The sequence below is a fragment of the Zootermopsis nevadensis genome, unplaced genomic scaffold, assembly GCF_977971745.1.
Source record: "Zootermopsis nevadensis isolate Lab colony 2312 unplaced genomic scaffold, Znev_1.0 Znev_ptg000016l, whole genome shotgun sequence".
Classification (NCBI taxonomy): Eukaryota; Metazoa; Arthropoda; class Insecta; order Blattodea; family Termopsidae; genus Zootermopsis; species Zootermopsis nevadensis.
In genome coordinates this window covers 10356728-10380454 of record NW_028259148.1, presented here as the reverse complement: position 1 = coordinate 10380454, position 23727 = coordinate 10356728, and the positions used below count along the sequence as shown (strand labels likewise).

The following is a 23727-nucleotide window of genomic DNA, read 5'->3' as shown; positions in this document are numbered from 1 at the left end:
CACATGGTAATAACATTGGGTTTGTTCCTAGATCTCATCCAGCATTGGTTGGATCATCTTAACTATAACAATATGGGAGACATTGAGTTGTGTCATGTGGCCTAATGTGATGGCTCGAGGCAGAAAATGGGTATGTATTCATTTCAGTGTATGTCATCTTCTAGCAGAAAGATGATTAAGAATTGTTCATAACTTTCTATCCTTAGGGATCTATGCTGCAGAGGGACATGTAGGTTCATCTACTCTGCCAGTGCATTAGTGAGTGCAGAGTCAGAGATGCAAAGAGAAAAGTTTCATTTGGGGAGATGGTGCACACTACGTTTATTCCAATTTACAGGTTCTAACTGGCAAACCAGATTGTAACTTATTCCATGTTAGGACAGGAAAACCAATTCAAGCTAGAATAATTACTTTCTTATAGCATTGCCATGATTCTGTCAAAGTGGGGTGTGAGGCTATTAAGAGCACATTTCATGATATTCAAAGAAGCCAAGTATTCTAGGAGTGGGAGAGATGAACAAAAGCACTCTCACTAGAAATTTACATCAGTGTATTTGGAAATCTTGCGTGCCTCTATTTCAGTATTTCAATATGTGACTGGGTCTGTTGTCATTTCTAAATGCTTGAAGAGATTAATTGGTCAGAGACGTTAACTGCGAGTCTGCTGACCCAGGAAACCAATCCTGCCAATTTGCATTCATGTCTATAATCCTGCTTTCAAATTTGGTTGCAGATGCAATATACTACCAATGGTATATCTACAATACATTTAATTTGTAATCCTAAGTTGATTGGAAGTCACTGAAATATTTTGTTTTAAATGAATTTATGATTATTAAACAAGGAATATTGGGTATGTCATTGATAAAACTGTAAGAGAAAGAGTATTCTATTCAAAATAAGATTGGAATGTAGGGGAAGTTCTAATATCACTGCCAAAATTTTCAACAGTCTACCATCTAATCTCACAAGTCTTGTAAATAAAAAGGCACAATTTAAACCAGCATTGAAAAGATACTTAATTACACACTCCTTTTACTTTGTCGATGAATTCCTAATGTTTACAAGTAAGTCGTAATTTATCCTTTGTTTGTATTTTTGTGACATTTATATGACTTGTATTTGTATAACATGTATTGTATTATTATGACTTATTCTACATCCTATTGTCATCTGACTAACTTATGGATCCATGGAATGTAATAAAGATGTATGTATGTATGTATCAGATTTGGCATAAAGAATGGCTTTGGAACCTGTATGGTCTCTACACAGCACCCCTTTCCAATCTCTTTATCATTTACACTGATGTCCTTATGAGGCATTCTTTACATTCAGCATAAACAGAATCATATCATGGGTATATCCAGTCTGTCTGTCAGCATGTAGCATTTTCAACCAAAAAGAGTGTAGTGCCATCTGTTATCTGATCTATTTGTGCTGCAATCTGTCAGTGAATGTGTGATCTTTGAGCTTGTTTGTGGCGTTAAGTATATATGTACTTCTTGTTCTCGGTTTACTCATGGTGCTACCGGGTTCTTTTCTAGATCACATCCGACATTAGTCAGATCATCGTAAACGTCATAGTGTGGGAGACAATGCAGCAGTTCATGTGGTCTGATGTCATGGTTGTTGGCAAAGCGTGGGTATGTATTCATTTTAATGTGTGTTATCTTCTAGGAGGAAGATAATTAAATATAGTACATGCCTTTCCATCCTTAGCAATCCATGTTGCAGAGTGACATGGAGGTGTTCCCACTGTATGGGTCATTTCATTTTACTTTAATCTCGATACAGACATGTAGGAGGATCTCTCACTTTTTCTTCTGCTGAAAGCAGCCATCTCATTCTTTGGTAGCATTTATACAGGAAAATGGAGTTTGCGTTCACAAATAACATTCTGAAGATTGCTGTCTTCTCGGTTGTTGCACCGTGTAGTCTGGTAGATGTTCACCAACGTTTCGGAGGTCCATGCTGCCTCCATCATCACCCTGATGGTGGACATCTACCAGACTACACGGTGCAACAACCCAGAAGACAGCAATCTTCAGACTCACCGCTGTGAAAACCTAAATTCCTACAAAGAAACATTCTCTCAGTTGTCATCACATGTTAGTAATGTATTGATTATTTGAACATTGAAAATAATTTGCTTATGTACAGCTGTTTACGTGAAAGATTTATCTTGAACACCTGATGCAATAAAAATAATCACTTTATGAATTGTGTATGTAGGTGTGGCTCGGTCATGGTATCTGGGAGTAAAGTGTGGGTCCCTTAGAAGTAAATGGCAAGGTGATCGGGTATGGGAAGGGGTAGCAGATAAGGAACCACATACCTTATCTGTGGCTTACATTTTCTACACTGAAAACATTATTTCCCAGTGGCAGTAATGTGTAGCTTGCTGTATCAGTTCCTATGATGGTGCTTTTGTTATCTTCTGTTGAAAAGGTAAATTAGACTCTTAGTGCTACCCAAAATGGGGATGGAAGGTTGGCTTGTCTCTTTGGGTCTCTTTGCATGCGGTCACCTTAGTTGATTGAATCGAGTATTGGCCTGGGCAGAGGGGTCCATTGATTATAGTGTGCTAATGTTTACATGGGATTAAACTAAAATGAAATGAACTGTAACACATTAGTCCCTTGTGAGTGTAGTGTCACCAACACAAAGAAGAACATTTCATTTGAGGAGAAGAAGTTCATATTTATTCAGATTCAAAGAATCTGACTGGCCAAGCATATTGGACCTAATTCTACTTCTTGATTGAACAGCCAATTAAAGCTAGAACAAACACTCTCCTATTGGCTAGCCAAAATTTCAGTAAAGTGGAGAGTGAGATAAATAATTACTAAGACCATGTTTCAGAAACTACAAAGGTGCCAAGCAATCTAGGAATGGGAGATTTGAACAAAAGCACCCTTGCTGGAAATTGTCATCCATTGATTTTGTAAATCTTACCGTGCCCTGCCTCTGAGTATTTCCCAGTTTGACCGGGACTGTAATAATTTCTTATGGTGTAAAGAGAGGAATTTATAACAAGACCCATAACCCCAAAATCCCAGCCTGCCAGCTAGTTCTAGTGCCTAAATTCATTTTTAAATTCAGTTGTGGATGCAATATACAATCAGTGGCATGTCAAATAAAATGCCTTGTATTTTTGGATGCTAGTTTAATTGTAAATCACCCAAACTTGTTGTTACTTTAATGCCCTTAGATCACTTAATGAAAATCTGGGATGTCATTGAACATACTGTAACAGGAAGAGCATTGTGTACAAAATAAGTCTTTTATGAGCACAACATTATGAGCAAGCAGTGTCACATACGTCCCTTGCAAATTTAAACTTTAAATGCTCCTACATGTTTCTAATATCTCTAATCACTAAGTAAACACAATGTATGATTTTGATACCAAGTTTTACTTTTCTGTTCCACTGTTTCATTCATTTGTCAGAAATTGTGTTGACACGATAGCCTATCAAATAAGGGGGCCAGGATTGTGTGTTTGTACATTAACAATGCTTTAATACATTATATAATATAGTATGAGTTAACATTTCTCATAAACTATTAATTTCAAAGAAGAATATTTACAAAACAAAATATTAGTAGCACTTTATTGTTGTTTGTCTGATTGTCTTTTGGTGCTCTCAGCCAATAATTGCATTGTGCCATTTGTTAATGGCAGAATGAACTGTTCATGTTGCCATCTGTCAGTAAAAGTAAAGTTTGTCCCACTATACGCCATGTAGGCGTTTGGGGTGAGTGGAGGTATAGCTCCTCTCTTCCTTGACCTCGGCACTAGATGGGGGTGAGTGGTCAGCATCACGCCCCGGCCGGCTTTACCCCCGGGAAAGGACCCCGGTACCCATTGTAGAGGAGGCTGGGTGGGCCCCAGAGCCGGTCTGAACGCAGAGTCTAGAGGAAAAATCCTCTGCCCCTGTCGGGGATCGAACCCCGGCCGTCCAGCCCGTAGTTAGTCACTATACTGACTGAGCTATAAAGTTGTTGGGACACCTGTATAGAGCCAGTGAAGCACACCCAAGCAAGAAAGTAACATTTACCAATATAGAAGGAACAAGAAAGAGAGGGCTTGATAGTGTAGAACAAGATCTTCAAGCTCTCGGAGTCCAGGGATGGAAAAGGGAAGCCGTAAATAGGGACCAATGGAAGCGCATTGTTGGGGCGGTCAAGTCCTGTAATAGGCAGTAGAACCCGTGATGATGAAGATGATGATGATGATGAGGATATTTTTGAAACTTCAGGTGTGTCAAGCATTCTAGGAATGGAAGAGCTGTATGAAAGCATCCTCATTGAAAATTTCCATCAATGCATTTGGAAATATTATGTGCCTGTATAGAGTATTTCCTTCAGTTTCTCAGTCTATTTGAGCTGGGGTAGCTCAGTCAGTATAGTGACTGACTATGGACTGAAAGATTGGGGTTTGATCCCCAGTGGGGGCAGAGCATTTTTCCTCTAGCCTCTGTGTCCAGACTGACTCTGGGGCTCATCCACCCTCCAGTCCAATGGGTATCTGGGTCTTTGCCTGGGGTAAAGTGCGATTGGGGAGTGACGCTGACCACTCACCCCTATCTAGTGTGCAGTTTAAGAATGAGTAGGAGCTGTACTGCCTCTTCCCCTAAGTGCCTACATGGTGTATAGTGAGACAGATTTACTTATACTCATCCTGTTCTCTTTTCTAAACTTGTGAAGAGAGCAATCAATCACAAACTTTGATTGGGAATTTACTGACCTAAAGAGACCTGTCTGCCAGCTGACTTTCATGCATGATGTCCAGGTTTCAAATTTGGTTTTGATTATACTTTCAATGTTATATCAAATACCATAGCTTGTATGTTTAAGTATTAGGTTAATCATAGGTCAATGAAATATTTTATTGCTTTTTTTTGCTTTATAGTCATTAAACGACCGCCACGGTGGTCTAGCGGTTAGAACGCTGGCCTTGTAATCCTGGGGTCTCGGGTTCGATTCCCGGCGGTGCCCGAATTTATAACTTGTGTTGGGCAAGACCGTGGTCTAGGCAACACGGAGTTTTCCTTCGGGGGCTTCCCCGGTTTCTCCGTGGCATCCCAACAATTACTCCATTCACACACATAAGAAGGCAATGGCAAACCACTTCTGGATCATCTGCCAAGAACGTATATGAACAGGTCCCAGTCCGAGAAAAGGATGGAAGGATCCTGTTCATATGGACCTGTCGTCAGACAGAACACTAATAATAATAAAAGTCATTAAACAATGACAATCGTAGACTTCATTGAAGAAGCTGTAATAGAAAGAGCTTTATATTAATCATAAATTTTAAATGTGCATGATGTTCTGAGCGAACATTGTCTACATTCATGCTGCCATCTATCAGTATCCAAGAACTGTTCGATATTACATCCGCCAAATGTGGCATAAGGAGTGGCTTTGGAACTTGTGTGTGCCCTTGAGTATACCTACAGAATCTTATTATTATTTGACCTGTCATTCCCATAAGGCATCCTTCATGTTTACTGTTATGAAAATCAACTCAGAGCATTTTGATAAACCATATGAACTATTTCTGTTGTTATCTACCAGTTATTAAGTAACATTTAAGCTTGTTTGTGGTGATGAATTTGTATGTTTCTTCTTCTTGGCTTGCAAATGGTGATGCTACTGGGTTTGCTTCCAGGTCATATTCAGCATTGTTTGGAACATCCTATCCATAATAATTTGCGAGACATTCCTGCCATCCATGCGGCTGTGGTCTTATGTGATTGCTGTTGGCTGTGCATGGGTATGTATTCATTTCAAAGTGTGTCTTGGCAGTAAGGTGATTTTTTGTTTCTTAGGCCTCTCCATCCTTAGCTACCATGTTGCATAATAACATGGTTGTTCTCACAGTCTACAGGTAATTTTATTTTAGTTAAATCCTGATATAAACATGTAGGAGGAGCTTTTACTTTGCCTGCTGCTTTAAGAAACCATCTCATGTTTTGATAGCTATTGTAACCAGCAGATGTAGTCTGCTTTGACAGGAAACGGTCATCTGAGTGCTACCATATTTTAGAAATATATGTAAATCTAAGCCTTTATTCTTGTGTCAAGTTTTATATGTGTAATTATTTGCTTTACACACATTCATTTTATTAGTTAACACAAAAAAACTAATCAGATCATGAATCGTGTATGTAGGCATGACTTGGCAGTACTGTGCATTGAAGTATATGTTTTATCTACAAGGGGATTGGGGTTAGGAATGGTAATAGGTAAGGAAGCATATGTTTTATTGGTGGCATACAATGTTCACACTATAAACATTACTTTCCAGGCTCAATACTTTATGGTTCACTGTGTCAGTTTTGTGACAGCAATGTTTTTCAGTAAAATCTTCTTGGGCAAACAGCCATGTTCCCATCTGTCCCTATCATCAGGGTGTTTTCTCCATTGAACCACCTTACATGACTGGCAGCAAGAAAAGAATTCATTATAAGGCCTAGATTGTTTGTACAGTATTAACAATTATTAAGTAGTATATTAAGTAAATGCTGTGAATGTTGACATTTGTTATAATCTCTTAATTTAATTGAAAATTGCTCATAAGAAAACATTTATAGGCCTGTTCTGGCTGTGTGTCTGTCCTGTTCTCTTTTGCTCTTTTCAGCCAATAATTGCATGGTGCCGTTTGCCTATGGAAATGTGAACTGTTTGTGTTGCCATCCTTTTGAACTCTTTTGTGTCACACTCATCGAATATGGCACGAGAAATGGTTTTGTAACTTGTGTGTGCTCTGCAGATTACACCTTTCTGATTATATTATTTACATTGTCAATCTTCATACTCACTGCTGTGAAAACATCAAATCTTACATTGTGAGCCATTCCTTATGTTTGGCACTGGCACGTTCAGTTTGTCTGTCGGCATGTTGCATTTTCAACTGAAAAGAGTATGTTGCCATCTGTAATTATTCTTTAGAAATATTCTCTCAGTGTTTATGTGAACTTTGATCTGTTTATGGTCATGAGTATGTATGTTCCTTCTTTGTGGATTGCACATGGTTGTCATACTCTTTGTTTCTAGATCACATCCAGTGTTGGTCATATCATCCTGATCATAATAATGTGGCTTTATATGATGACTCCAGCCAGGGCATGGGTAAGTGTTCATTTCAAAGTATGTCATATTCAAGCTATAACAATCACTCTCCTGTGTAATACCAACAGTTTTCTTATGGTGGGGTGTGACATTAATAAGAGTGTGTTTCAGAAACTTTAAAATGATAAACATTCTAGGAGTGTTGTAGGTGACCCAAGACACCCTCACTAAGTGTTCATTTCAAAGTATGTCATATTCAAGCTATAACAATCACTCTCCTGTGTAATACCAACAGTTTTCTTATGGTGGGGTGTGACATTAATAAGAGTGTGTTTCAGAAACTTTAAAATGATAAACATTCTAGGAGTGTTGTAGGTGACCCAAGACACCCTCACTGGAAATTTCCATCAGGACGTTTGGAAATTTTTGATGCATCTTTAAGAGTATTTTTTTCTGTAACAGGGCCTGTTGTAATTTCTTAACTTGTGAAAAGTGGACTCAGTTGCAAATTTTGACTAATAGTCGACCAGCTAGCCAGATGTCCACATGTCAAATTGGATTATGTTCCATACATGCAATCAGTGGTTTATGAAATATAACACTTTATATTTTTAAATGCTAGGATTAATCATAAGTCACTGAAATATGTTACTGTTTAAATGCCTTTATAATCATCAGACAATGAAAATTACAGGAAATATTGATGAAACTGTAACAGAAAGAGTATTGTATACAAAATAAATTTTAAATTTGCAGGACATTGAAACAGGCAGTGTACACATACTATCATTTCAGCTCTACACTCAATGCTCCTACCTGTTCCAAATAATTCTGATCACTAAATAAACGTGACATATGGTTTCAGTGCCAAGTTTCATTTTTCTGTTTCACTGTTTCATTTGTTTATCAGAAATTATGTTGAGAGAACAGAATATCAAATAAGGGGCCCTAGACTTAGAGTTTATGTGTTAAAGCTATTTAGTACTTTTCATTGTATGCAGCATATGTTGACTTTTCTTGTAACCTCATAATTTCAGAGTAAATCAACAAAACATTTTTCACACTTTCAGGCCATCTGTCTAGAAATTGTGTGTACTGTGCAGACTATACCTTTCCAATATATTTTTCATTTAAACTCTCATTCCCGTGAGACATTCTTTGCATTTACCATGACCAAACTAAACTCTTGGGCACATCCAGTCTGTCCGACACCCTGTTGAGTTTTCAGCAGAAAACAACGTACTGAAGTGTTTTCATTAACTTTATGAGCTATTTGTGTTGGTTTCATCTTGTTTATGGTGATATGTCTTTTTTGTCATTGGTTTCCACATGATGATGGTACTGAGTTTTGTTTCTAGATCACATCCATCATTGCTCGGATGATCCTAATCATAATAATGTGGGAGACAATCCTGCCATTCATGTGGCATCCTGTGGTGGCTCTAGGCAAAGCATGGGTATGTACTCATTTCAAAGTGTGTTGTCTTCTAGCTGTAAGATGATTAATTATTGCTGATTTCTTTCCATTCTTATCAATGCATCTTGCAAAATGACAGAATGTGTGCCTGCTATATGAACCATTTCATTTTAGTGTATTCTCAGTGTACACAAGCAAGAGGTGCTCTCTCCTTTCCCACTCCTGAAAACTGTTATCTCATCTTTTGGAAAATGTAGTATGCATTTACAAGGAACAGTCCCTGAACTGCCATCATATTTTGGGAAAAAATTTAACATTTCTAGATTAATTGTTGCCATTTTTTATGTAAATTATATAAATTCACTGCACAAATTTATTTTGAACATACGACATCATGACAAAATGAATTTGGTTATAAATCAAGTATGTAGAAATAGCTTGGCAGTACAGTGCCTGGGTGAAAAGCGGGCGTGTGTCACAATTAGAAGATAATGACAAGGTGAATTAAGGGTTGTAGTTTGTGCAGTTAAGGAAGCATAAATATTTGACAGTGGCAATAATTTGTGGCTTAATTTGTGGCTTGCTGTGTCAGTTCCTGTATCAACATTTTATTTTGCTTACCTTCTACTGACATGGGCAAAACATCTGCACACAATTGTATTGGTTCATAGTGCCACAATGGAGGTGGAAGCTGGACTACTAGTGAGGTGAAGCACAAGCAAGTTACTAATATATCTGCAATCACCTTGGTTTAGCAAATCAGTTATCAGCGTGGGCACAGGGATACATTCATTGCAGTGTGATAATTTTTACATTGGATTGTACTAGAATAAATACCATCTTGTGCATGCAGCATGGGAGTTAATAAGAAATTGCACAATGAAAATTGGTGAAATGTATGTGAAGACCTGAAACCAAGACAGAATGGGAACAAGAAATGAAATGCCTGAAAGCAAATAAAGAAAAATCCCCAGAAACACTGGAGCAGAAGAGAAATATGCTTCACAGAGAAACCCAGGACAAGCCTGTGAGATAGTACCAACCTTTCCTTTGACTTACTGACCTCATTGCTGACAAGGGGAATCCATATGGTAGAGATTTCCAAACTAGGTTGGCTGTTCAGGTTTGTAATGAGCCAATTCCTTGTATTTTATATACCTGCTGTTGCTTTCATTTTCCAAAATTCTGGCTTCATCCCAGCCCACCTTTGACCCTCTTCATAGGCATGTTTGGCCAGTTCTGATTTTTCTAAAAGACTCTCTCTTAGATTTCAGAGCCACTCTGCTAGTGATCTGTCTGTTTCCTCAATGTAGCTTCTGCCCCTTTTACGAGGAATGCCATAGACGCTATATGCCATCTGTTGTGGACTTCTATTTGGCATGATTTTCATAGGTAAACTCCTAGGAGTATGAACAGGCCTTGTCATTTTTGGCATATCATAGAAGCTCTACTGTGTAGGCTCTGAACTATTCCTCTTTTTTTAGCGGTAGATGATTAGATTCAAAGTTAAGGCAACACCCAGCATGAGTAGTCTTCCTGTAAACCTTGGTGGTCAATACTGTCCACTGACCAGGAGAAAATCCCTGCTAGGAATTCGATATACATGAATGCACAAGATTTTGCGGTGAGTGATGAGTTGCTACTAGCCATTCTAAAAGCATTTGTTCCATAACCACTGAATGAACAACAGACAACAGGCATTCATGTGTGCTAATGTGTATAGCTTTCCGTCTTGCTGCCTCATCACACAGCTTCACTATGCTGGATATTACTTCCCGTGCTTCCCTGTGAACAGTTTTCCCCTGTTTACATACACTCGACATCTTTATATCACCTGTGATTGAATCTAGAATATTATCACAACACCCACAGAACACAGTACAGGTGCACTCATTACACGCTACTCTTAACTGCTTGATGTTTTAAGTCTGTTGTAGTAGTGTATGGGGGTTTGCAGTGGCTGCGCGGTCTGAGTCGTGGGCCTTGTGCCGCTTGGTCGCTGGGACCGTGAGTTCGAATCCCACTCAAGCCATGGATGTTAGTCTGCGTTTTCCTGTGTTGTGCTGTCCTGTGTACAGGTAGAGGTCTTGCGACGGGCCGATCCCTCGTCCAAGGAGTCCTACCGAATGTCTGTAGATCAAGCCAACGAAAAGTTTGGACCCGCAATGTTCAGGCACTTGAAGAACAGGTCGTTCCCAGTATCCTAGTAGTAGTGTAAAACTCTGGCATATCATATTTCCCAACAATAGCAGCCCTCTAGTCCACCTGATAATAAACATTCCCCCTGCACCACACCAGAACCGCCTTCTCTCCACAGGGATTTTCTCCTGGCCAGATGACTGTACCATCCCCTTTCTGATGATAAAAACATCCAGGAAAGGAATTGTACCCTCCGATTCTATTTCTATGGTAAAGTTGATGGAAGTTTTTATGTTATTCAGGTGGTTGTGTAGCCTATGTAAATCATGTGGCCAGGCCACAAATGTATCATCCATATATTGAAGCCACTGTGTCGGTTTGTATTGTGCCATGTCATGAGCCAGTTACTCAAAATGCGACATGAAGATGTTACTAAGAACCAGGGACAGAGAGCTTGCCATAGCCATGCATCTTTCTGTCGGAAGAACCTATCCTCCACCTGAAAGTAGTTTGTTCTCAAACAAACTTCCAACAAATCCATTATGGCTTTGATCTGCACCATGGACCATTCTGCCAATGTGTGATCATTCTGCAGTCTATTACTAATAGTACTTCTGCCTTCATCAAATGGTACATTAGTGAAAAGACTAACGACATAAAAAGTGATCAGGGTGTCTGAATTTTGAAGATTTACAGATTTTATCAGCTGTAGGAAATGGTCTGAATTCTTCATGATATATTCTGAAGGAAACCAGCCAAGGCATAACATGGAGAACCAAATCTTATGTGCATCTATATGAATGTTTCCCTTTGTGACTGACTGTGATGTCATTAAATGATAATTTTATAACCTCATAAAGATATGAATCGATATCAGGCTTTGACCAAGAGCCTCAGGAGCCGGAGAGCCGAATCTGCTAGCTAGCCTTTGTGACTGAATACCTGTTTCCAAATTTGTTATGGACACAGCATACAATGAATGTTATATGAGATACAATCCTACATTAATCATAATGTACTTAAATATTTTATTGTTTGAATTGCCATTATAATTATTAAACAATGAGTCTGGGTATGCCATTGGAGAAACTAACAGAAACAGTGCCCACAGCTTTATACTATGTGCTTCTATCTGTTCCTAGCAGCTCTAATCATTAAGTAAACACTACTTTAATGCTGAGTTAATTCTTCTCTGCTTCTGTTTCATTGGATTATCTGAAGTAATGTTGAGTGGATAGCATATCATTTGAAGAGGGCCTAGATTGTGTGATTATATATTAAAACCATTATATACATAAAATATATGACCTATATGGTGTTGTTGTTTGTAGTCTTTTAATTGCAGAAACATGTATTCATAAAATAAAATATTTATAGGCACATTCTGGACGTCTATTCTCTGACTCTCTGTTGCTCCTTTTGGCCAATAAGTCCTTGTAGGGCACCCCTTTATAATCTTGTTATCATTTACACTGTTGTTCTGTGAGCTACTCTTTATGTTTAGTGTAACAAAAACAAACTGATGGGGGTGTCCAATACTCCAGTCAGCTTGAAATAATGTGTTGGCATTTCTCATTAACTGTTTGAACTATTTGTATTGCCATCAGTGATTATGTGAAATATGGATTTGTTTATGTTGATAACTTTGTGTGTTTCTTCTGATTGGATTGCATACTGTAATACCAGTTTGTCTGTTTCTAGATCTCATCCAGCGTTGGTCGGGTCATGCTAATCCTAATTATATGGGAGACATTCTGGCCAATCATGTGTCATGAGATAAAGTGTCTAAGCAGGTCATTGGTATGTATTCATTTTAAAGTATGTCATCTTCTAGCAGACAGATGATTGGAATTCCTCATAACTTTGCACTTGTAGCAATCTATGCTGCAGGGGGGCTTAGAGGTTCATCCAATCTGCCAATTTCCTAGTCAGTCCAGAGTCAGAGATAACAAGAAAAACATTCCATTTGGGGAGATGGTTCATACCATGCATGTTTAAATTCACATGTTATATCTGGTCATCTAGATCAAAACATATTCTGCTTCTTGTTTGAACATCAAGTTCAAATCTCCAGGTATTGATCAGATTCCAGCAGAATTAATTAGAGCAGGTGGAAAAGGGTTGCATATGAGGATCCATAAGCTTATACTGTTAATTTGGGATAAGGAAGAGATGCCACAACAGTGGAGGGAATCCATAATTATTCCTGTTCATAAGATGGGGGACAAAACTGAGTGTGGTAATTACAAAGGAATTTCTCTGCTATCAACCTCATTCAAAATTCTATCAAACATTGTTTTGGCAAGATTAACTCCTTATGCGAATGAAATTATTGGGGAGCACCAGTGTGGGTTTAGACAAAACAGATCAACAATTGATCAGATATTTTGCATTCGTGAGATACTAGAGAAAAAATGGGAGTTCAGTGGGACCGTACATTAATTATTTATAGAGTTCAAAAATGCCGTTGACTCTGTGAAGAGAGAATGTTTGGGAAGCCTGAGGGGAAGAAACCGCTTTGGAAACCTAGACGTAGATGGGAGGAAAATCTCAAGCAGGATCTATGGGAGATAGGAGTTGAAGTAGAATGGACTTTATTGGCCCAGGACAGGGTCTGGTGGAGGGCATTGATTAATTCGGTGATGAACCTTCAGGTTCGGTAAGCCATCTAGTTAGATGGTAGTTAGTTCAAACTAGAACAGTCACTCTTTTATTGGCTTGCCAACATTTTTATAAGTGGATTATGAGATTAGTAAATGCACATTTTCAGGAACTTAAAAAAAAGGTCAAGCATTCTAGAAGTGGGAGAGGTGAACAGAAGAACTCTCACTGGAAATTTACGTCAACACAGTTTGGAATCTTACATGCCTCGATATGAGTCTTTCCCTCTGTGACTGGGTCTGTTGTGAGTTCTAAATCTATGAAGAGACCAAACAATCACAGATTTTGACTACCAGTCTCCTGACCTAAAATGCCTAGCCTCTTGGCTAGCCTTTATGCCTGTAGTTCTGCTTTAAAATTCTATTATAGGTGCAATATCCAATAAATAATGTATGAAGTTCAGTGCTCTGTAATTTTAAGTGCTAGGTTAATCGTAGATGACTGGAAGACTGTGATAAGGGAGGCCAAGGTCCTCATAGGACTGTAGAGCCACGGAGGAAGGTTAATCATAAGTTACTGAATTATTTTACTTCTGTAAATGCTTTTATAATTTTTTATAAATGAACATCATTAATTTCATTGGTGAAAATGTAAAAGAAAAATCTGTGTGATACAAAATAAGACTGGGGATATGCAGGTCATTCTGAACAGACAGTGCCCACACACACTTTCTTTGCAACTTTACACTCTCAATACTCCTACCTGTTTCTAGTAGCTTTGATATGCATTACTTATGTGACTTATAATTTTAATGTAAAAATTTGTTATTCTGTGCTGCTGTTTCATTTAGTTACCAGAAATTATATTGAGAAATTAAAATATAAGTTAAGAGCACCCGAATTATGTATCTGTTTATCACAATCATTCAGTTTTTTAATGAATGCTGCGTATGTTGTTTCTCATAACCTTTTAATTTAAGATGAAATTGTTTAACAAATTATTGATACGCATATTTTGACATCTGTCTGTCTGTCTATCTATTGCTCCTTACAGCCAATAATTGCTTGCTGCCATTTGTCAAGGGAAGTGTGCACTGTTCATGCCTCCATCTATCGTTATGTGTATGAAGTATTTGATATCAGTATGATCTGAAGCTTTCATGGTGACTTAAGTATAATGAATACTTCTCGGGCTACAAGCCGTGTCAGGTGGTTCAAAGTAAAAAACACCAACTTTTTTGAGAACCATCTTTATCATCATCCTCAGGGTACTGAAGTCTTCAGTTCCCAGAAGATGAGGATCAGTGTTTTTGCCTATCAAACACCTAACATGGCTGGTAGCCCAAGAATTCATTATATTTGATATCATACCCATCAGGTGCAGTGTAAACGACAGCTTTGGATCTTTTTTGTGCTCTGCAGAATATACTTTTTCAGTCTTATTATCCTTAACATTGCCATTCCGTTCAGGCATTCTTTGCGTTTAACATAACCAAAGTCATCTCACTGGCAAGTCCAGTCTGTCTATCAGCCTGTTGTGTTTTCAGCTGAAAAGAGTCTACTGCCATCTGTCATAAGCTGTATGACTGTGTCTGTTCATGCTTCCATGTATCAGTAGTCATGTGAAATTTCACCTTGAGCATTTATGTTCCTTCTTGTTGGTTTGCACATGATGATACTAATTGGTTTGTTTCCAGATGTCGTCTGGCATTAGTCAGACATCCCTGATCATAATAATGTGGGAGACATTCTTGCGGTTTGTGTGGCCTAATGTGATGGCTCTAGTGAGATTATGGGTATGTATTCATGTCAAGTGGGTTATCTTCTAGCAGTAAGATGATTAGATGTTACTCATACCTTACCAGCAATCAGTGCTGTGGAACAATATGGAGGTGTGTCCACTCTATGGATCATTTCATTTTAGTTAAATCCCCATGTAAACATATAGAACTCCAGATGCCAAGCATTCTGGGATTGGGAGAGGTAAATCAAAGCACCCTCGTTGGAAATTTCCATCAACTCATTTGAAAATCTTACTTGCCTCTATTTGAGTATTTCCCTCTGTGACTGCTTGTTTTCATTTGTGAAGGTATACAAAGAAGAATCAATCTCAGTCTTTGACTGCAAGTCTTCCAACCTAAATAATCCCAACCTGCAAGCTATCTTTTTTGCCCAAAGCACTATTTTTAAATTCAGTTATGGACCCAGATTACAAGTATGTCAACTACAAAACCTTGTAATTTTAAATGTGACCTTAATAAGTCACTGAAATATACCATTGTTTTAAATGGCCTTATAATCGTTAAGCTACTAACATCAGTGGAGTCATTGACAAAACTATAACAGAAAAAGTGTTGTGTACAAAATAAGATTAGAAATATGTGTTATGATCTGTGGTGACATTGTCCACAAAGTTTCTTGTAACTTTACACTCTCAATGTTTGTTTATGTTGACATCTGTCAATATTCATATGAACTGTTTAATATCACTTCCACTTTGGAACTTGTGTGTGTTCCCCATGGCACCCCTTTCCAATCTTGTTATCATTTACGTTGTCAGTCCTATGAAGCATTCTCACATTTGGCATAATCAGAATCAGAACATGGGCACATTTAGTTTGTCTGTTGGAAAGAATGTACTGCCATCACAAGACATATGAAATACTTTTGCTACCATGTGTCAGTGATCATGTGAACTTGTAGCCTATTTCTGGTGATTAGTGTATGTGTTTTTATTGTCTCCTTGATGTATACATGGTGATGCTACTGGTTTTCTTTCTAGATCACATCCTTTATTGGTCAGATCATCCTAATCATTCTAATAGTGGTGATAATCCTGGAGTTCTCGCAGATTCTTGTGATGATTGTAGGCAGAGGATGGGTTTGTATTTATTTCAAGTGGGTTATCTTTTAGTAGTAAGATGATTAATTGTTGCTCATACCTTTCTAGTCTTAGCAGTTGATGTTGTGGAGCTGTGTGGAGGTGTGCTCACTATGTGGACCATTTAATTTTAGTTTAATCCTTATGTAAACATGTAGGAGGAGCTCAAGCCTTTCCTGTTTCTGAAAGTAGCTATCTGATTAGTTGAAGACGTCATAAACAGGAGAATGTAGGGGAGTATCTCAACTGCTATCATATTTTGCATTTATGAAACATTTTTAATTTTATTCTTATGTCTTGTTTTTGTATAAGTGCAATTATTCACTTCATAAATTTATTTTGAACATCTGACACAAAAGTAATCAGATTGTAAATAGTGTACGTTGGTATAGCTTGGCATTGGGATACCTTGGAGGATAGTTTGCATCCATTAGAAATAAATGGGAAAGGGATCTGGTGTGGAAGGGTGTAGCATATGCTGTACATATAAGAGACATTATTTCCTAGTGTCAGTAGTTTCTGGCGTGGTGTGTGAGTTCCTGTGTTCAATGTGTTTATGTTTTACTGTCTGTTGCCACAGGCAAACCAACCAACTAAAAACCCGACTAACGTCAGATTCTTACATAAGTGCAAGACAATTTCACTTGCTAGTTTGACCATGCTGTTTAAGAAACACATTGCTGGTTATGGTAGACAGTGCCTTATAAACTATAAAAGTGGTTGTGCTTGTGCTGACAGGACTTCTGTTTTGGTCAAGTGTCTTGACATGTTCAAAGTAGTTTCTGTTGTGACACAGGTGAAACACACCAGCACATAATTACCATAGTTACCCAAATATAAGATGATGCCTTCACAATTTTCAGGAAAATACCAATATTCACACTAGTCAGATTTTTATGTCACCTGTAAGAATTACAGTTGGTTGAAGAATTTTATCACATTTAAAAATTATTGTCTATATGAACATTATTTGTCTATCTCTTTGAGAAGTAGAGAATCAGTTATCAAAATTAAAAATGTTTTACAAGAAAGAGTCATAGGGATTACAGTATTTATATTTTTCTCCCAGATTGAAATCACATATATATAAAATTATTGTCAAAGCAACATCGTCATATAATCTGTTAAAATGGAAAATATTGTGCATGGCTATTTCAGTTGGAAAGTTTACATTTGTTTTTTTTATATCGCGATCAAAATAATTGGAATATCATGTGACTGATAAATGTGCACCAGTGATTTTCTTCATGAATGTGAATCCAGACAAAGCAAATTTGCCAAAACAAATTAATTATAAAATCTGATCGTGTGATCTTGGAAACCTCCTACATAGTTACTACATGAAGAAAGTATTGCAGTTTGTTAAATTAGTTGTAAATTTTAGAGTTAAAGAAAGGGGATATTCAGTCTTTAAGAATAAGGTGCACATCATACTCATGCAACAGGATGGGTGGTGTAAAACGTGGTACATGCGTGGTGTTTTCTAGCATCAAGATACCGTGAAACAATTGTACTGTAGGCTTATACCTAATCTGGAAACTTTTCACAATACTACTACTGAAAGAGTGTGTATGTCTATTCATGGATGTTGCCATACATGAGGTCATGTTGTGGTAAGTGATAAAACAAAAAGAAGCAGCTGTACTACCCAGCCTAAAAATATTTATGGTACTACTATTAAAGAAAAACATTTTCCTTATTCCTAAAACTTTGTGTGCACTGGAATGATTACTTTTTTGCTGGCCAAAATTTTGTCAAGGACAGTTATGAGGTTAGTAAGAACATATTTCAGAAACTCCAAAGGCACCAAACACACTGGAAGTGGAGAGTTGAATCAAAGCAACTTTAATGGAAATTTTATGTGCCTCTGTATGAGTATTTCTCTCTGTGAGTGGCTCTGTTATTGTTTCCAAATGTTTGAAGAGAGGAATTAATCTCAGACTTTGATTGTGTCTCCTGACCTACCAAGCCCAGCCTGTCAACTAGTCTTTGTGCCTGAAGTCTGAATCTGTTTATGGACCCAATGTACAATAATTATTTTAAAAAATACAATATATTGTGCTGGGTAAATGATAAGTCTTTGAAATATTTTATTGTTTTAGATGTTTATAAAGTTCTTAGACAAAGAACATTGGAAATGTCATTGATGAAACTGTAACAGAAAGAAATTTGTGTACAGAATTTCATTGTAAATGTGCAGGACATCTGAACAGACAGTGTCCACATATTTTCTTTGCAACTTTACACTCAATGATCATACATGTTCCTAATAGCTCTGATTATAAAATAAACATGACATATGATTTTAACCACAAATTTCCTTTTTTCGTGACACTGTTTCATTCGATTGTCAGAAATTGTGTTGAGAGAATAGCATCTGAAATAAGGGGGCTTATATGTGTATATATACTAAGAACCATTCTGTTCGTTAAATATGTGTGTTGTATATAAAAATTTCTAACCTCTTAATACCAGAGAAAATTATTTATGAATAGAAACATTTATTTTCTTTTTAACATTTTAATTACATTTTTCATGATTTCTTTTTTTCAGTTGTTCTTTGAACAGGGTGTACCAAATAGGCATCCTACCCAAGAGATTTCAAGAACTTGCACAAGGGATGAGAATGATGACAGTGATTAGGCAGTGCATAGGCAGTGTTTCTTCCAATGATTTGTCCTAAGCCCAGTCTGAATTTGACCTTACACCCTAAGCTACTGATGCATAAGTTTTTTACTCAAGTTACAAATTATAAAACTACCCTTAAGTAGGATCTGAGGTTCTTACGGTGATGAGTATGGATGTCTCCTGGATTGTAGCACTATGTAGTCTGGTAGAAGTCTGCCAACATTTCAGAGGTCTGTCTGAAACACTGCCAAAGTTCTCAGACTGCATAGCACCAAAACCCAGAAGATAAACCATCTTTATAAAATTAACCTTGTCTATGGGCGCGAATGTAAATTTGACACTGAGTAAATTTCTTATTGTTAGCAGAAGTGTTGGGGTTACTTTTGTAGAGAAATCTGAAAGAAAATTTTGAAATAATTATTCTATAAATATTATATTATAAAATAAAATTTATGGATATAAATAAAATACATATAAATTAGAGAATGTTTTTACAAATAATTGCAACACAACAACTTCGTAATATGACAGTTGCGCCCACACTTGTTAATGCCAAGCATGTTAAGTTGGGCGTGATGCTTATTGTAGTCAGTTGAGGGAATGATGAAGATTGCTGTCTTCTGGGCTGTTGCGCCGTGTAGTCTGGTAGATTTCCACCAACATTTCAGAGGTCATACTGCCTCCGTCATCGCCCTGATGACGGAAGCAGTATGAACTCCGAAATTTACCAGACTACACGGCGCAACAACCCAGAAGACAGCAATCTTCAGACTCACTGATGTGAAAACCTCAAATCCTATTGAGGGAATGTTGTTGATTTTTATCTGTCAGCCATATAGTTATCTACTTTAATTTGGTTTTATCAGTGAAAAGCTTGTTTGCAAATGTGTTTACAAACAAATGTACACAAACAATTGCTTTCTGCCACAGATTAAAAAATTTGTCTGTAAGAAGACACTTATAAATGTTAAGCAAATTACTTTCTTTGAATTTAGACCATAGGTTAACATGCAGTGAAGACTGATTAGTTCTGTCTTTAGGGTAGGTTTGGGGTCTTTAATGTGATGCTTCAAAAGGGTTAATAAATGTTATAAACAAAGCTCTGTCCATAAAGAATTCCAGAAGGTGTTTGATGTGTCTGAACATATGACGTGCTTGTCTTGTATTGTTGAAATATTTTCTAAGAATTTGGAAAGTGACAAGCATTGTTATTCAAAAGCTGCTAATGAAACAATGATAATTTTTTTCAGAAGTCCCATATCTTTAATGTGACTGATTGTCATTTTTAAAAAAGGACTTTATAACAGGCCAGCCTTCTGGGAAAGAACAGAGACATTACAGAATGGTGTGTTACTGTTATTATTATTATTATTATTATTAAGTGTTCTGTCTTACGACAGGTCCATTGCTCTGCCCAAAAAGAGCTCTCCAGTTTTCCCTATTCTCGGCTTCTCGTTTTAATTCCTGGAACGTCATCTTCTTTTCTTGTTTAAGATCGTCGGTTAGCTGTATCAATCTTCTTCCTAGTCCTCTCTTTCCTTCAACCTGGCCTTCGGTGATATCACTCAGTAATCCATTCCTTCTCATAATATGTCCCAGCCAGTTAGCTTTCCTTCGTGTAATCGCCTGCAGAATGTTTCTTTGCTCGTTGACTCTCCTCAATACTTCTTCGTTGGTCACTCGATCCGTCCACCTCATCTTCTCTATTCTTCTCCAACACCACATTTCAAAACTCTCCAGGTATTTCCGTTCCTTCTTCCTGAGTGTCCAAGACTGCTCCATACAGCGCGACACTCCATACGTAACACTTCACTAGTTTCTTCTTCATCTCCAAGCTCAACTTGCTAGTGAGAAGTATCCTCTTCTTGACGAAAGCTGCCTTGGCCATGGCTATCTTTGCTTTTACTTCCTTGGTGCATAGGGCGTCCGTCATGACTATGCTTCCCAAGTACTTGAAATGCTCCACATTCTCCAGCTGTTGGTTTTCAACTACAACGTTCAATGGTTCTGCTCTCGGTGCTATCCTCATTACCTTTGATTTTTCAATGTTGATTTCCATTCCATACTCTCTACCTGTTTCCACTAACTTGTCCATCATGTTCTGTAATTCCTCCTCTTCCTTCGCCAATACTACTAAGTCGTCTGCATACTTTACTGTAGTACATAATATTATAAAAATATCTCCTGTGACCTCAGTCAAAATCTCATCAAAAATGTCCCTTTATGCTCTGATATTCAGTTCTGAGCCACCTGAGTAAATATAAAGGTACAATTTGGCTGCACGCGACAGAGACAAGCGACCGAGGCAGGCGACAGAGACGGGAGACGGACACATCGCAGCTTGTCGCCACTCACTTTTGAGGTGACGACCGAAACATGCGGCAAAGTGTTTGTTTTCTTTGTTTTGTTGAGACATACGTGCACATATTCTGTGAAAAATGCGTACAAAAATGCTTCTAAAAAGGTTATTCGAAGAAGAAGAAGAAGAAGAAGATGTGTTGCTGTGTTATTTGTTGCGAAAGAAACAAAGAAAACCTATGAGTTCAATATTCAAAACCAGACGTGAAGAAGAATCTCTCTGTCGGTGGTCAGTGGTCGGTTTTCTGCTACTAATTGTACCAATTGCTCATCTTGGTCACCAGTAAATTTAATTTCTGCCATTATTTTACTCAACAACACACGTGCTGCCTGAGCCCGTCGCCAGACACTACTGGTCCGAGAGCGGTCTCCTGTGCTTTGTCTCTGTCGCCTGTATTTGTCTCGCGTTCGTAATTGTACTTCATACGATTGTACAGAGAGCAGACAGGAAGCGACCAGTCTCAGTCTCGTAACTCTGTCGCCTGCCTCGGTCGTTTGTCTCTGTCGCGTGCAGCCAAATTGTACCTTAAGAGTAATGAACTGATCAAAGTTGGAGCATCTTATTTCCTCACTAGAACCCTGCTACTTATGAATGTTGTGTTGTATATGGGCATTGTTGGTATGTTGTACGGGTATAATTTAATCCACTGTAATTTATAATGACTATAACAAGATGTATTTCTTCTTTTCAAACCGTTTTGTAACACATTATAACTCTGTTTTCTCCAAGTGTTGTTTCAGACACATTAGAAAACAAGATATACTTGTAACACAAAGACATGTTGACACATATATTTCAAAAGTCTGAGTTCCATCTAAAGCAGGATAAGAAATTAATAAACAATGGTAGCAAACTGAGAGATGACACAATGTTCAAGGACAGACGTACTTGTGAAACATAAAGTTACTGGAAATATCCAGCAAGGTTACATGACTTATTGGTCACTATAAATACTACAAGTCGTGACACCGATCACTCTCTTACTCGTCAGTACTCTGGTTTGAAGCTCTGTTTAGTCCATGTCGGACGATACTTTGCTTGTAGTAAGAAGTCGGCTACTGCTTCAGCCTTAAGCAGCAATAACTGTTGTCACAGTGAAGTTTAACATTGTCTTCAATACAATAATAAACCACTTTGGTTCAAGCCTACTAGCAGTTTATTCCACCGGTGATGGCTCAAATACTACCACTCAACCAATCCATCACTTCCCTAGTCCTGGGATTCAACAGTTGACCCAAAGACAGAAGTATTCCAGATTATGAGAATTAACATCATACTTATAACTGGGGGATCATCAGAACAGTTACAATTAAAAATATGCCTAACTTTGAGCTATGTAATAATTTGTGGCTCAGCTACAACTTTGACCTCTTCTAAACAATAGGACAAAAGTCAAAGAAGCTTGCCTTTGCAAAACCAAGGAACTTCAGAGTAGTGCACAATATTACCAGATTCACTTTTGATTTTATCAAGAAGTACCTCAAACTGTCTGTAGTTTAGCGCACGTTATGTAATAAAATGAACCAGTGAATACGAGGCGCGATCGGAAAGTTTCGAGACTGTGTCAATAGAGGGCGAACCGAATGTAGTACGAGCTTCTGCCGCTAGGGGCTGCGGCCTATATTCATAGTGAATCAGTGTGCCAGCCGGCATCATCGAATTAGCATTTGTTTCTTAGTTACGGGCGTTTTCGTAGTGCATTACACCGACCCTCCTGCGATTTCGGAATGGCGTGTGCATCAAATTTTGCCAAAGACTCGCCAAAACGGCTACGGAAACCTATGAAATGCTAAAGCAAGCATTTGGGGAGTCCACAATGGGTCGTGCACAAACGTTTGTGTGGCATTTACGTTTTAAAAATGGCCGAACCTCTGTCGATGATGACGAGCGTTCTGGACGACCATCTTCGAGCACAACGCCCGAAAATGTTACGAAGATTCGGCAGGCCATTCACGAAGATCGACGTCGTACCATCAAAGACTTGTGCGACATTGTTGGGATAGGCTATGGGACCTGTCAGCTGATTCTAAAGGACGGAAGCGGCCGTCAAAGTGGCGCAACCACAACTGGCTGCTGCATCATGACAACGCGCCAGCGCACACCGCCCTCAAAGTTCGGCAGTTTTTGGCCTCAAACACCATGGCCGTCCTCCCGCACCCTACTTATTCGCCGGATTTAGCTCCGTGTGACTTCTTCCTCTTCCCAAAGATGAAAATTCAGCTCAAGGGAAGGAGATTTGAGACGATAAAGAGATTCAGGCAGAATTGCAGATGGTGCTTGACAGGCTGACAAAGAAAGATTTCCAGGGATGGTTCCAGGCTTGGCAGCTGCCCTGGGATCGTTGTGTTCACTCCCAGGGGAACTACTTCGAGGGTGATGGATGAATTTAATACCTGAGATAAGTGTACGGGTTTTTATACGCGCAGTCTGGAAACCTTTCGATCGCACCTCGTACATCACCAGTAGTTGGTTTAAATCCCAGAACTTAGCTAATTAGGTTTTGTTGATGGAATATGCGATGATAATATGAAGTCAATGTTGAGAAATAACGCTTGCATATGCTTGCAAAGAAGAGACACCATTAAGATAGCTGTCTTCTGGGATCTTGAAATGTGTAGTGT

The 23727-nt window shown here is 38.2% G+C and overlaps 1 protein-coding gene across 2 annotated transcripts in view; it reads left to right on the top strand.

The window, feature by feature from the left end:
* The window catches only part of LOC110835008 (uncharacterized), a 31583-nt gene extending 9334 nt beyond the window's left edge, over positions 1-22249 (top strand). For both annotated transcript variants that reach the window (XM_022074802.2, XM_022074801.2), the window contains exons 3-11: positions 32-130; positions 1548-1646; positions 5680-5784; positions 7068-7142; positions 8441-8539; positions 12340-12438; positions 14936-15034; positions 16021-16119; positions 18673-22249. In XM_022074802.2, coding sequence (XP_021930494.1) covers positions 32-130; positions 1548-1646; positions 5680-5784; positions 7068-7142; positions 8441-8539; positions 12340-12438; positions 14936-15034; positions 16021-16119; positions 18673-18762 — 864 coding nt within the window. In that variant the 3' untranslated portion in view covers positions 18763-22249. The remainder of the gene's footprint in view (positions 1-31; positions 131-1547; positions 1647-5679; positions 5785-7067; positions 7143-8440; positions 8540-12339; positions 12439-14935; positions 15035-16020; positions 16120-18672) is intronic.
* Positions 22250-23727: the final 1478 nt, after the last annotated feature.